We start from the raw sequence: 15,572 nt of genomic DNA on the forward strand, positions 1-15,572 counted from the left end.
TGTCTTTAAAGCAATAACTATAATACAGATAATAAACACAGTCAATTGTGCAAGGAAGAATATATGATATGAGTAGATAGGGCAGAAGACAAAAATGTGCAAAACAAATTGATGTTTTATAAGACAATTTACGACATGAGATTAAATATGTATCAGAGAGCCCTTGGGAGAAGACAGAGAGAAACACAACTGGTTTGAGTGTGGGCAGATATGAACGATTACCTAGGTGGAGGGAGCAGGCTGACAACAGTCCCCAAATACACCCAAACGCGGGAACAGAGACAGGATGCTGTCCTGATGGGGATCTGAACTACCTGGACATATGCTGACAGTGATGTTCTTTAATAAGCCAAACCTCTAAACTGTCCCAGGTTAAATGAAACTAAGAAGATGCGACAACAAAATACAATGTGGGATCCTGGATGAAACTCTGGAATGGTAAGAAATACATCGGTAAGACAACTGACACAATTTGAGATCTGTAAAATAGATAATAATACTGTATCAGTGTTAATATCCTGGCTCCATAAACACACCACCGCAGTTACGTACAATGTTGACATTGGTGGTACCTGGATAAAGGGTATTGTGGAATTCTTTTACTTTTGCAACATTTTTATAAGTCTGACATGATTTCAAAATGAAAAGTTAAAAAAGTAACACACATATACACACAATAGAGTCTCTGATAAATTATTTACTTTCAAAAATATCACTTTTCAGACAGAGGAAACAAAGTAGAGAACTCTTAATTTTACCTTAATTCTGACTCAAACTGGCAACAGAAACCTTCAGGGTTAAAGCCTAGCTCATGTCAACTTCTTCAAAGGTTCAGTAGTAGTTAAGCTAGGCCACAAAAACAGGAGAAGGAACTTCCAGAAAACCTGAAATTGTACTCAGGTAATTGTATGTAAGTAGAAGATTAACAATATAGGTAGGGACAGAACAAGAACTGCACTCTGAAATAAGTAGAGAGAGTGACAGGAATCTTCTCTTTGCTCTGAGGCAGAACCATGGGTAGAAGGGCTGGAAGGGCACATCAGCCAGGTAGAGGGACATACCTATCTTAGGGTTGTCAGCCTTGGAACCCTTGTAACTGCTAGAAACTGCAGCTCCTGTAGCTGAGAAGTACGGGGGCATTTTTCACTTAGGAGAGTTAGAAGGACATTGGTAGCAGCTGGAGAAATCCAACGGGTTGCAGACTATTATGAGAACAGAGAGGTACAGAGGATCATTGGGTTCCCATTCGGACAACTGAGCCCAATGAACCAGGAGAGCAGCCGCCCAGCTAGGGGAGGAGTGCCCTTGATTAGTCACCACTCCAAACCTGACTGCAAGGACAGTGACTAGAATATTACTGTATTTAAAAAAAAGGAGAAATACAAATGGCTGAGAAACATGAGAAAAGATTTCCAATCTAGTTAGTAATTTGAGAAATGAAAGTGAAAACAAGATAAATTTTCCACCATCAGATTCTCATACATACCATAATATGCAGTGTTAGCAAAAGTGTGGAGAAAATAAGCTTCCTCATAACTGATTGGAGGAAGTATAAGTTGGTACACTTTTGTGGTGAGAGTAATTTTTCAATATCTATTAAAATATTAAATGTGCATACCATTCAACATGCAATTCCATGTGGTATGCATCCTGGACAATAAAATAAATAGACAATAAAGTGCATACAAAGATTTTCATTACATCGTTGTTTGTAATCATGTAATGAAAAGCTGAAAACAACCTAAATGTCAAAGAGTAAAGGTTTAATAACCTAGAGTAAAACTATGGTGTCAAAAAGTCTACAAAATAAAATTTAGTTCTAGATGTACATGAACAGAAATAAGTACACAAAGAAACAAAAATAATATGGAGGTACAATCCAATTTCCCAGCAGCTTGGGGCCAAGGCGTGGGAGGTGGAGAAATAGAAAGCAAATTGGGGGCCTTACGTTCACACTCATCGTTCGTTCACACTACGTGACATTATAAAGACAGCTTTCACAAAATGGGAAGAACTGCTCTTCCAAATCATCATGCCACCGATAAAGAAGCAAGGCCTGCATCATCACACAAGAGCACAGCAACTTCACTCCAAACCTCCTTAACCAAACAAACTCATTCAATCACTTATTTTACCATACAGCTGGGATTATAAACCACCAGGCAGGGCTGTCACAGTGAAGGAGGCTGAAGATTACTTCCTGCCCCTCCACCCATTGCCTAGAAGTTCAGACTGACAGCTAAATGAAATCACATTTTCCATACTATAGAAAGCAGTCCCTGCTCTGCAGTCTGGTGAGTTCGAGCAAGGCAGCTTTAAATAAACTCTGTGCTGAAATGAGTGGAGTAACTTAAAAATGGAGGTGGAGAGAGAATCCAGGGATGCCCTTCTTCTCCAAAAAGACAACAGCAAGAAATAACTTTCAATAAGCACTTCACCATATATATTGTGCTAATAAGCATGGTACATATATGTTTATCCTTACACAACAATCTTATAGAAAGGTATTATTACTATTATCATCCACATTTTGCAGGCAAAGAAACATGCTCAGAGAGACTAGGTCATTTTTCAGTGTTAGAGAGCCATTAGTGCTGAGTAGAGAATTAAAACCCAGGCTGCCTGAGTCCACCACATTCTTAACCACCATGGTGTTCTGCCTCTGATCCCGGGCCTGAACAATAATCATTCTTACTTGTTTTCTTTACAGACTCTAACAACTCACGCTTTCACACATCAGGTGCAGGACATAAGATGCAATGTAACTGCCCATTTATTCTTGGAGTTCTTAAAGACCTTGAGTCTAGAGTTCGGTCACAGTAGAGAAAGGTAAGAGAAAGGCACACTTTGTTCAGTCTCAAAGTTCACAGACTACAATAGAACATTTCTTCAAATGGAGGTGAACAGAAGGAAGCCATACTGTCTTGTCCTCCTACTAGAAGCAGTTTTTCCTGTTGCCCTTCCTCTTCCCTTCTTCCACTGCAGTAGCTACAACAGGGTAGCTCCATTTAAAAGCGAGGGTACATACCAATTAACTATGGCTTCCTAAGAATTCAGCAGTATGTCGGTTGTAGTAAAATAGCCCAGAGCTAGAAGCTAGGAGATCTGGATTAGCTGCCCAAGATGAGCAACTGACTGGCCTCTTCGGGCAACGTTTCCTCTCATATAAATAAGAGTGTAATACTAGCCGATGTATGCGCTCCTTTCTGCTCCACAGGTGGGAGATGGAGCCATGAGAAACCACCAGTATCTGGCTACTTTGACTTACAGAGGTGGCAGTTTCATAGTTTCAAACTAGAACATGGATTTACATGTAATCTTTGATGCTATATATACCATCTGTTCCTTCCTAATTTAATTCACATAATTCTGGCACCTGCCAATCTTCTAACCTTCTGGCTGTCAGAAGAAATTCAAGTACTGGCTCAAAATGAAGAAATAGTTAATTTCCCTAAGGAATCCTTGGGATGTGAAGGAGGACTAAAACCTGTAAAAGTATGAAGTAACAGAAACATTTCCAGACAGACACCACTAAACATAGCCAAAGGACTACATGGGAACACAGTTTACAGAGGCTGACCCTAGCTCTGAGGTTCCAGGTTACCTGTTAGTCTCACTGACTTGCTGAGTCATCTTTCCATGCAGGGGGGTGGGGGGGTGTGGCCGGAGGGGGCGGGCGGGGAATACTTCAGGTTGAGTGTGTATGAGCTAGCAACGATGGGGGCCTGGCAGTGATTTTAATCTGCTTGCTTTTAGCAATGTGTGAAGAGAATAAGAAATCAAAACTTAGTTATTAGGAACTGACAAAAGAAAATTTGCTACCTCTAAAATATCTCTTAGCTATAATATTTATGCACCTTGAACAAAGGTTGCCATGACCAATCTAATATGGAAACTTGTGTATTCCCAAGCCTTAGTCAATGGCCACAGAAGATTAAAACAAAAGCTTATGTGGCCGGAATGGTGATTCTGTAGCTTACCGACCCAGAATTAAGAGAAAATTAAGAAAATCCAGCATATTCATTTCATAGCTTTATCTGACTAGGTAGCTTGGTAGCTTGTTGAAGTTTTTGTATAGTTATAGACTCACATCTATAGGCCTTTTATTTTATTTTCTTTCTCTAATGCACTGGCTAGGAATTCCAGTACTATGATGGATAAGAGTTGAAAGAACATCTTTGCCTATTCCTCTTCTCAGGGGGAAAGCATTCGGGGTTTTTTACCACTAAGTATGATGTTCATGAAAATTTGCATAGTTTTCACTCTTGGCCAAGCATTAAAGAGTAAGCTTTTTTAATAAAAAATGTAATAAAATTTGGATATCAGAGTAGGGAGAAACTCTAAAAACTCAGAGTTTTCCCTCAGGGAAAATCAACCTTTCCTTGCCATTTATGAAGTACTAGTGCAGTGAGCAAGTAAAGCAGGTACGGTTAATTCATGTGTCCATCCTCTAGTCCAAGTATTCAGTTCAATTAAAATATGAGATGATTCTGGAATTACATAAACTCTCTCTGCACTTGACTTACAAATCAGAGATCAACACACAATGGCCAGTGACTAAAATCTAGCCTTCTACCTGGTTTTGTAAACTAAGTTTTATTAAAACACAGCCACGCCTATTCATTCACATATTATCCATGGCTGCTTTTGAGCTACAACAACAAACTTGAGTCGCTGCAAAACCTAAAATATTTACTACCTGGCCCCTTATAGAAAGAGTTTCCCTGTTCTTGATAATAAGATGCAAGCCTGAAACAGTTAGAAGGATACCATCATGACAGGGAAAGAGACCGCTGAAAGTGATGTCAACACAAAAGAAGAAACTACCAAACGTGATATTCAAATGGGCCAGAACTGGCAGGCTCCAGTATTTTCCAGTTATGTAAGTCCATCAATCCAGCTTTTTCCTACACAAGTCTGACCTGGGTTTCCATCATTTGAATTCCAATTCACCATGCAGATAACATCCATAATGCTTACTGCAGGCAATACAGCTCTAATTTCTTCCTACACCACCTATCCATCAATACCATAGAGACATTTTGACATTTCTTCAGACTAGAATGTCATTGGAAAATCAACTGATTTGGGGTTCACTGAGGTTTTTTTAATCAACAACCATCCTGAGGTGTTCTTGAACAATGAAAGAACAAAAAGGGTGGAAACCAAAATTACTCCCCCAACCCAACACTGAACAATCAAGCACAGATCAACTGGGGTAGGAGTAAAAAAGAAGGGTAGGTGCCACCATTATCGTCTCCCTAAACTGAGGGCAGCACCTTAGACCAGCTAGAGAAAAATATGTCTGTTCCCTTACCAAACCCAAAACTCCCAAGAGAACAGATTTAGCTAATTAGGGAGACGGTGATTAAAACTGGTGCTGCTAATTGTCTACTGGGTGTATATCACCAGTTATGTTCCCTACAGGCTCCTGGCAATGGGATACAAAATTAAGCCTAATATTCCCACCAATTACACAATCATCATTTGTCTGTACTTATCTCTCTCTTTAGGGAACTAGAAAGCACACAGAGGTATAGTTTTAAATGCAAGCTATATGCTCCTGTGAGAAAATAATGTTATATGATGTTTAGAAACAGAGCTATTTTGTGTTTAAACTTGTTTTAATGTGTATGTTGTGGAGCGAGGATATGTTTCTTTCAACTACAAAGCTTTTCCATCTGCAGAAGCCAGATGTTAATCTACAGAAAAACTGAAACAATTAGTAAGAAGACCAATTCTGTATTGACAGACAACAAGTATCAAGCAGTGGGGAGAGGAGGAAAGACAGGCCCAAAACGGATTTGGCGAAGCAGCTTTAAAACATCAGCTTATCGGAGACAAAAAACAAAACAAAAAGAAAAACACACCAAAAGTAATGGGTTCTTCATCCACAGTAAGAACAGTATGCCTTGACTATTTTTCTTCTTCAGTATTTCCTCCCCTACAAGTTGAAAAATAATTCAAAGGAGTCAGAGAAAGTACTGTAAAAATTAACTAAGGCTTCTTAGAAAAAAATTTAACATGTCAACTCTACTGAAAGTGAAAATCAGAAGATGGAGGCTAGGTGGAAACACTACCTCCTTGCACAACCAAATTTAAGGACAACAAAGATTTAGAAACAAAAACACAACCAAAACAGACAGAAAATCTGGTTGCTGGACCAAAGTCCAGCAACAACAAACCATTCAGTAAGAGAAGTGGAGTCAGCAGCTGGCTGAGAGGGGTCATGGCAGGAAAAAGCGGTGGCTGCCGGACCGACCTAGGCGCACAGGTGATGGGTGGCAGATCCCAGGTGTGGGGTGGCAATGGGCAGACCCACTGAGGGTGCAAGGTGGCTGGCTGACCGTGCTCACACATTCACATGCAGATAAACCAGAGAAGAAAAATGGACAGTGAGACAGACCGAGCAACCCAGGGCCCCAGAAACAGGAATTAAAGCCTAAAAGCACCAACTGGAAAAACTTTCGGGGATTGAGGAGCCGGGAGAGGCTCCCAGTCTCATAAGAGAGTTTGTTGGAGAGACCCACAGGGTCCTAAAACAAACACAAGCCCACCCGTCCGGGAACCAGCACCAGAAGGGCCCAATCTGCTTGTGGGAAGAGGCAGAGGAGACCAAAGTCCAAGAGAGAGTGGAACAAACGCCATTGCTCCCTCTCTGACCCCACCCCCACATACAGCATCACAGCCCAGCAACTGGGTTGCCCCGCCCTGGTGAACACCTAAGGCTCTGCCCTTCATACGTAACAGGTGTGGCTAGACCAAAAAATTAGGACTAAAACGAGAACAGCTCAAAGCCCCAGAGCCAATACTTCTAAGTGACAAAGAGATAGCCAACCTATCAGATACACAGTTCACAACACTGGTGATCAGGATGCTCACTGAACTGGTTGATTTTAGTCACAAATTAGATGAAAAAAATGAAGGCTACACTAAGTGAAATGAAGCAAAATGCAGAGGGAACCAATAGTGATGGAAAGAAAACTGGGACTAAAATCAATGGAGTGGACCAGAAGGAAGAAAGAAACAACCAAACAGAAAAGAATGATGAAATAAGAATTCAAAAACATGAGGAAAGGCTTAGGAACCTACAGGGCATCTTTAAATGTTCCAACGTCTGAATTATAGGGGTGCCAGAAGGGGAAGAGGAAGAGCAAAAAGTGGAAAACTTATCTGAACAAATAATAAAGAAGAATTTCCCCAATCTGGCAAAGGAAATAGACTTGCAGGAAGTCCAGGAAGCTCAGAGAGTCCCAAAGAAGTTGGACCCAAGGAGGAGCACACCAAGGCACATCATAATTACATTACCCAAGATGAAAGATAAGAAGGGAATCTTAAAAGCAGCAAGTCAAAAGGAGACAATTACCTACAAAGGAGATCCCATCAGACTGTCAGCTGATTTCTCAAAAGAGACCTTACAGGCAAGAAGGGGCTGGAAAGTAGTATTCCAACTCATGAAATCCAAAGACCTACATCCAAGATTGCTCTATCCAGCAAAGCTTTCATTTAGAATGGAAGGGCAGATAAAGTGCTTCTCAGATAAGGTCAAGTTCAAGGAATTCATTATCACCAAGCCCTTATTATATGAAATGTTAAAGGGACTTATCTAAGAAAAAGAAGATAAAAAAGATGAACAGTGAAAGGACTGCAAACTCAGTTATTAACAATCACTCCTAAAACAAAAGCAAACTAAGAGGACAGCTAGATCAGGAGCAGAACCATAGAAATGAAGATCACATGAAGGGTTAGCAACAGGGGAGTGGGAGGAGGAGAAGGGGAGAGAAGGTACAGAGAATAAGTAGCATAGATGGTAGGTAGAAAATAGACAGGGGGGAAGGCAAGAATAGTATGGGAAACATAGAATCTAAAGAAGTTGTTGACACATGGACATAAACTAAAGGGGGGGAATGGGAGGAAGGGTGTCTGCAGGGTGGAGGGGAATGAAGGGGGGAAATGGGACAACTGTAATGGTATAATCAATAAAATGTTAAAAATAAAAACAATAAAAAATATGAAAATCAATTATGTCTAGGGCTAGAATTGGGTTCAAATTCTAGCTTTCCCACTGTGGTGAATACTATTAACCACCCCACCACTGCATCCTTTCTCTTTTTCTTCTTGAAGTGTTAAGATGCCTGGGGACTGGCTGGGCCCAGGGCTACTGATGCAGAGCTTAGATTTCTCATCCTCCTCTGCAGATAAATGTGGCCATGTAATTATGCATGGTCCAATGAAAGTGGTGTGTGTACCTCCTGGGTCCTAGGTATTTTCATCTCCATTATTTGGTTGGAAAATGCCAATGACTGAAACGACCTGGGCAGCCATGGCTGAAGATGACCCTGACAAGCATGGATTGCTCACTTCTGGGCACTGAGGATGAAATAAACTTCCATCTTATTTAAGCTACTACACTTCAAAGTCTCTGTTATGGCAACTTAGCCTGTACACTACTAATATAGCTACTTATATCTGTACAACTTAGGGCAAGTGACTTAACCTCTGTTTCCTCACCCATGAAATGGTACAGAACTAAGAGAAATAAATGGTTTAAGAGATATGCCAAATCAAAGAGATGTGTCTTACACCCAAAAAAGTGCTCCTCTAATGATAAGTGATAATGGCAAAGATGAAGGACTACTTAGGAAAATGCTTTCAAAGGCCTCTGAAATCAAGCAGTTATTGCACCCACAAAGCCCTGAAGGTAGAAACATGTATCTGCTTTTGAGAAAGTTTCCATCAGTAACAACATATTGAGGGAAATAAGAATTATCTTATATTTTCGCCCAGGAGAAGAATTCAGATTAAATATTTAATTAGAGTTTAGCAAACTGTGTCAAAATGTTTAAATAATTCTTTAAATTGTGCTCTCTATCATTAGATATTAGGCAAACACTTGTTATGTGTCTATGCTTAGTTGATTGAACTGAGTTCCATTATCTGCATAAAAAACAACTGAAGCCCTGGCTAGTGTAGCTAGCTCAGTGGAATGAGCACGGGCCTGTGAAGCAAAGGGTCACCGTTTTGGTTCTCAGTCAGGGCACATGCCTGGGTTGCAGGCCAGGTCCCCAGTAGGGGACACATGAGAGGCAACCACACATTGATGCTTCTCTCCCACTCTTTCTCCTTCCCTTCCCCTCTCTCTAAAAATAAAATATTTTTAAAAAACAACTGAATAGAAAGGTGCATTAATCAATACAGATCACCAAGCCACGATAGGCTGAGAAAAAAACACACAAATGAACTGGAATCATCTCTACTGCACACCCAGCTTGACACAGAGAGTTCTATAGTCAATGAAGGCCTTGGCCTGATGACCTTGCACACATCTCCCCCTCCAGATTGTGTTTTTGTAAGTAATAATTATTGGCCCTCTGACAGTGTGAATTCTTTTTATCTTTTACTTGTGGGACATGGTTAAACTGCCCTCTTAGGATTTCTGCAACCTTGCGATTTGCTGAACTCTGGAGGTGGTATCTTTGGCATCATGACTCAAGGGACTTCCCCAGAGCTCTTGCGTGGTTTTACATGTCACAAGATGCAGGAAAACCACAAGATTACATCACCCAGCACAGGCTAGCATCTCTGATATGGGAGCATGGATCACATTACCAGACTAAACCCCTTCCATCAGCCCTAATAATCTCACTGTGTATAATCTCACTGTGTATAACGGGATGTGGGCTGCTATGGCAAAGAGACGCTGAACCAGAAGGCGGTGAGAAAATATATTGCATAATCTGTATACACTTTTATCCCATTAAAATGGGACTAAAATAATGCTTTGCATCCTACTTCATGGAAGAATGAATAAATATTAATTAAGAGCAACTAGACTCTAGACCCTGGCTCCCCTAAGAGACTTAGGAGTGCTACAATTGCCTCAGCAAAGGGGGAGTTCTAGTACAGTGTCACGCAGAACCCACACCTTAAAAATAAAGGTGGAAGCACAGGGACAGCACCCACACAGAAGCAAGATCAATATCTGCAAATATCAGCCCAGGAATTAAAGAAAAAAACAAAACTCCCTCCAGTACATTGGTCTTCAGACCCCCAAGGCTTTGGAGCACCAGCAACAATCGCTGCATAGGGAAGCAACATACAACTCAGGATCTTTACTCCTCCACTTCCCTGAATTGTACTTACAGGTTCCCGGCCATCCATGGCTTCCATCCAGAGCCTCCGGTCCTCTTCTGACAGCGCCTGCATAGTGATAACCCCTGGCCTGCAGAGAAAGAAATACATGAATATGAACCCAAGTAGAGAGATCCTGATGAAGGTGAACCTTAAAGAAGCACCCATGGCACAGAAGGAGAGGTCCCTAGGGCTCTTCCAGCCTCAGAAAGAAGCAAAGGCATGGTCCCCAGTCCCTCTCATAAGTCCCTCTCAATAAGTTCAATAAGCCTCAGGGAGGTAGGAAGAAATACAGAAGATGTGACTCTACTTACAGATAAGGAAAATAAGACAATTAAAGTGACGCCTTTAGACCTTGTTTTACTCCTTCAGATCTTGTTCATTCCTGTTCTCCAAAATGCTTAATAGAGTGCTTTACTCACAGTAGGAGTGCAATATGTATTGAAGTGAATGGACTTGAGATAAAAGAAGGCAAAACATCCAAGATGGAGTGATTCTAGTCTAATAGTTAGTCCAATGCTTCTAAGCTGCTTCTGAGATGGAGAAGTTTTATGGAGGTAACTGGCCTTGTAATTATGATTATATTAAATATACAGTATTCTTTAAGTGAATACTTGCCACATCAGGTGCTAAGTTCTTTACATGTGTTTGCTCTTTCATCCTCTCAATGAAATCTGCTTGCTCTTTCAAACTGAACACAAACCCTCCAGAAAGCATGCACACGGTATCAAATGATGTTTGTTGAATTCCCGTTACAGACGGCACTCCAAGAGGAGACACTTGTGCCATAAAAAGGAACCTGTGAGAAGTCTATGCTCATTAAGGGAGTTCTTTACTTAGGGTCCACAGATGGGTCCCAGAGAGCCCATAAACCACCTTTCCCTCTAAAACATCTGCATATTTTTCTGTAAAAGCAATTCAAACTATCAGATTATCAAAGAAGACTGAAGCCCTCAAAAAGTTCAGAATTGCTTAGGTAAACCCTCGCCTTTAAAGTCTGAGAAAGCCTAAAAGGGAGGAAGAAGGGCATGGTGAAAGAATTGAACCCCGTTACCATCTGAGTCCACAGCACTGCCGAGGATCATTGCGCACTACAACCCTGAGACACACAGAGCTCCGCCGCGCCCTGAGTACCCGAGTGGGGGCCCCACGAGCACCGAGCCTGTCCCTTCAACCCACCCACAGTCACTGCTCCTGGCTCATTCTCATGGTTCCAACGAACATGCTAGACCTATTCACATGGAACATATTTTAAATAACACTTATGCTTCTCTTCCTTGATCAATCCTCAATATCCCTTAGGAAAAAAGTCTTTAAAAATATGAACATTTAAGTACAGAAGGGTTGGGGAATTGAGGTGCACTGTTGTGAGGGTATGAATGTGTGAAGTTGTGAGTAACAGTGTGGGCGTGTGTGAGGGAGAGAGAAAGGGAGGAGTGGCAGGAGTGCGGGGGCAGGGGTGCATGTGGGCACAAGGGGTGAGGCAAGTGGACGGATGAGATGGTGCATGAAGCAGGCGATAGGACAGACAGTCCTGAGAGGTGGCCATTTCTGTGAAGGCCACAGTGGGCATGGGCGCCCTAACACAAACTTGACTTGGAAGATGTAATAACTTCTCTCTCCACCAGCACCTGCCAGGGTTCTCCCTCCTCTTCTCAGACATTCTCATTCTCAGACCCTCGGACCCCAAGAGCCCATTTCCCACCATCACCCCATTCAGTGTGCCAGACCCACAAGGTGTCTGCAGAGTGCCAGCAGCCTCCACTCCACAGAGATGACCCTATAGTGTGCGGACATAGTGAATTGATTCTACCCTTCCACCTTTCAAAGAGCTGAGCACAAAGCCTTAAGGCTCTGAAATTAAATGAAAGACTGCAAAGCTACTGTCCAGTGAGGAACTCTCAAGTCCCTGGAACTGATCTGTGAGTGTTGCTTAAAGTGCGCCTGGACCACAGACTTCAGAATTGGGCATGCCCTTAAAATAGAGGTTCCCAGCCCAACCCCACCTTACTGAATCTGAACTTCTGAGCTGGGCCTGCAAACTTGGGATTTTAACCAACTCCCCAGGTAATCCTGATGTACAGTTCAATCTGAGACCCACTGCCACTGGCTGCCCACCCACCCCCACCTTTTCCTTCCTGTTCTCCCTGCCCTGGAGAGCAAAGACACCCTCCTCTCTACAATGGAGTCACGTAGACAATGTTCTCTCAGTCACTTCCTGCTAGGTGCTCACCAGCAAACAGTGAGACCACAATAGTTGCCTAGCATACCAAGATCTCAGGGACCTCACAAATATCACATCAACTTCATGTCACACAATGTGAAACTTCCACTCAGGGCCACAAAGAGGAAGCTCTGACAAACTCAGAGGCTGTGAGGGTGAGCCAGCTGGATTTCCTTGAATCAAAGAAATGGGTCAACTTTCTTTATTTTGTAATCAAGCAATAACTTTCTCTCCATATTTTCCCTCCCTTTGCCCCCATCAGCCACCATTTCTTAAAACAAAATAAAAGGAGCAAAACTCTCAATGACTCTACACTTGCCATGTCAGTCCCTGTAAGACAGCACACATTCACATGTGGTGGGAACCTACTTCATGTTTGAAATGCATTCGACTTTTCATGATGAGAGTAGAGAGAGAGAAAAGAGAGAGAACTCACTAGGAGTGTAGGCTGTGGAATGAGGAAGAAAAAATATAACACAATGAAAGAGAAATGAAGTCAATGATCAGAACTCTTTCTATTTCTACAAAAAACTGTGATCCTACCAAATGCCACAATAAAATAAAAACTACAATAAAAACCTAGCACTATGTGCCAGATGCCATACTAAGCACTATACATAAATTAATTCATTTAATATTCACAACAATGTCGTAAGATAGGTGTACTCTCATTATCCACTTGGTAGATGAGCAAAACCAGGCTCGAACAGGCTGAGCACATTGTCCACAGTTACACAGTCAGGATCTGAACCCAGCAGTGTAGTCCTGCACACAGGCCGTGGCAAATGGAAATGCGCCGCAGCCACCAGAAAGCTCACACTGAGCATCCAGGTCCTCTGTCGTCAGAATGGACTAGGTCCTCCTGGAAGTACTTTAGGGAGCTCCCACACATGATCAGATGAGTTCAAACAACAAAGGGCTCTGTGAACCTACAGTGCTTCATAAGTACAAGGGCTCAGAACACCACTCCAGGCCAATCCAAAACCAAGGATTCGATAGTGTCTAGTTTGACTGTGGTTGATTTTCTATAGCAGTGGCTCCCTCCCCATTGTTTTTCTGCCTCAAAATGCCCAAGAGATGGATAGGCAAAGCATTTTTCAAAAGAACACAAAAAGCACTAATCATAAAGAAAAAAATATGGATAAATTGGACTTCACCAAAATGAAGAACTTCCATCTTAAATGGTATCAAAGGATACCATTAAGAGAGTGAAAGACTAACTACAGAGTAAGACAAGATACTTATAATTCATATCTCCAATAAGTCTCTTGTTCGGAATATGTAAAGAATGCCAACAAATATGTAGTAAAAATGAACGACTCAATAAAATAGATAAAAGACTTGAATAGCCACTTCGTAGAAGAACACAAATAAATGGCTGACAAGCATAAGAAATTGGGCTCAACATGATGACTCATCAGGGAACTACAACAAAACCACAATGAAATATAATAAACATCTTCCTGAATGGAGCTCATTCAAAGACCACCAATAAATACCAGGTCCTGACAAGATGTAGAGCCACCCGAACTCTCATACATTCTGGAAGGAGAGTAAGATGATAAAAGCAAACAAAACTAAACATACCCCCAAATCCATGACCTAGCAATTCTACCTCTAGAGATGTACCCAAGAGAGATGAGAGTGTATGCCCGCCAAAAGGCACATTTGAGAATGCTCCCAGTTTTATGCACTATGGCCAAAATCTGCAACAACAAAATACCTAATATCCATCAAAAAGAGAGTAACACTGGAATGTCACACAATAAAAAAGAGCCACCTACTGCTACATACAACAACATGAATGAATCTCATAGACATAATAAGGGAAAGAAGCTTGACATAAAAGACTACAAATGGTGTGATTCCATTTACAGGGTGTTCAAATACTGGCATCCACAGTGACAGCCACGGAAACAGTAATTCTGTCTTTGGGAAGGGGTATGGGAAATGAATGGGGCATGCACACAAGGAAAACTGTTGGGGCAACAGAAACTTGACCCAGGCACTGTGCATGCATGCACGTGTAGTCATTAAGATACAGACTTTAGGTTTGGGTATCTTATTGTGATTATACCTCAATTAAGAAATGTTTTTAAATAACTCAGACTCACCAGTTATCCTGATTCTAGTGTTTCCTTGCTGCGTAAGCCTAGGAGACAAGTTATTTTACTGTGCCATTCTTCTTCAAAATGTAGATAATGAGAGAGCCTACCCTCATGGGGTTGTCATGAAGGTTAAATGAAAGCTGTATAAGGCATTTCAGAATGTCAGATATGCAGTAAATGTTCCCCAAATCAGTTATCACAGGGGCAAATGGGGCCTGAACAGGAGGGAGGATGGCAAGTGTGGGGTAGGGTACCAATTATGGAGGGAGATGGGCAGGTGTGTACAGTTTAAAAAAAAAGAACCACAGGCCCTTCAGATACTCATGACCTCACCCCCAAAATACTCACAAACAGCCCTGAAAATGATGCGCCTGCCACAGAGCAGGCCAGGCCAAAGGCTGAAGTGACACACAGGCTCTGACACCGTAGCCATTTCCTTTTTCCTCCTGAGTGAAACATCAGAGTCTCCTCTTTCCCCCTTTTGGAATTAATGCCTAACAATGGATAAGAACAAAGAAGGAGCCAATTCTAGAAAATCTGCAAGGAGCTCCAGATGAGAAAAGGAACAAATGATTTAAAATTCTTTCTAGAGTACGAGCCTAAGATTCTGCTTAAAATACAGCACCTCCTTTTCACTCTGAATCAGTCCTTGGTTAGGCTATTACTAGATCAGCTTGAGGATCATGATCAAGGATCTGCAATTTTCTCTAAGCTGGCACCCAACCTCTCACACTACAGGGGCAGTGCAGAAAACAGTTATTCATCTATCCCAGGGAAACTGCTACCCACTGCCATATCTCCTCCAACTCTGGCCTCCGAAAAGAGCCCACAGAAGCCATACATCATTTAGCAACACATCTAAGAGCTGGGACGATTGATGTCAGTTCAGAGCCTTCTCATCAGCCAAGAACAAGCAGAATCACAACCAGTCCTGACTCCAGGGTTACTCGACAGCTTTCCTACCCTAATCTTATTCCTGAATCTGAGTCAACAATAGTGATGTCAGTGGCTTGGCAATTTACCCATTTCCTAGTGGACAAGGAAATGCTATTACTAACTCCACCCCACTGAAACAAACACACTCAGAATCTAACAGTACTGTTCTTTTT

The 15,572-nt window shown here is 41.8% G+C and overlaps 1 protein-coding gene across 7 annotated transcripts in view; it reads right to left on the reverse strand.

Moving 5' to 3' along the window:
- Positions 1 to 15,572, reverse strand: part of ARHGAP26 (Rho GTPase activating protein 26) — a 416,835-nt gene that overhangs the window by 250,748 nt on the left and 150,515 nt on the right. For all 7 annotated transcript variants that reach the window (XM_053666461.1, XM_037141721.2, XM_053666462.1 and 4 more), the window contains exon 11: positions 10,144 to 10,222. In XM_053666461.1, coding sequence (XP_053522436.1) covers positions 10,144 to 10,222 — 79 coding nt within the window. The remainder of the gene's footprint in view (positions 1 to 10,143; positions 10,223 to 15,572) is intronic.

This window comes from Artibeus jamaicensis, unplaced genomic scaffold (genome assembly GCF_021234435.1).
Source record: "Artibeus jamaicensis isolate MK-2021 breed Jamaican fruit bat unplaced genomic scaffold, CSHL_Jam_final contig_456, whole genome shotgun sequence".
Lineage (NCBI taxonomy): Eukaryota > Metazoa > Chordata > Mammalia > Chiroptera > Phyllostomidae > Artibeus > Artibeus jamaicensis.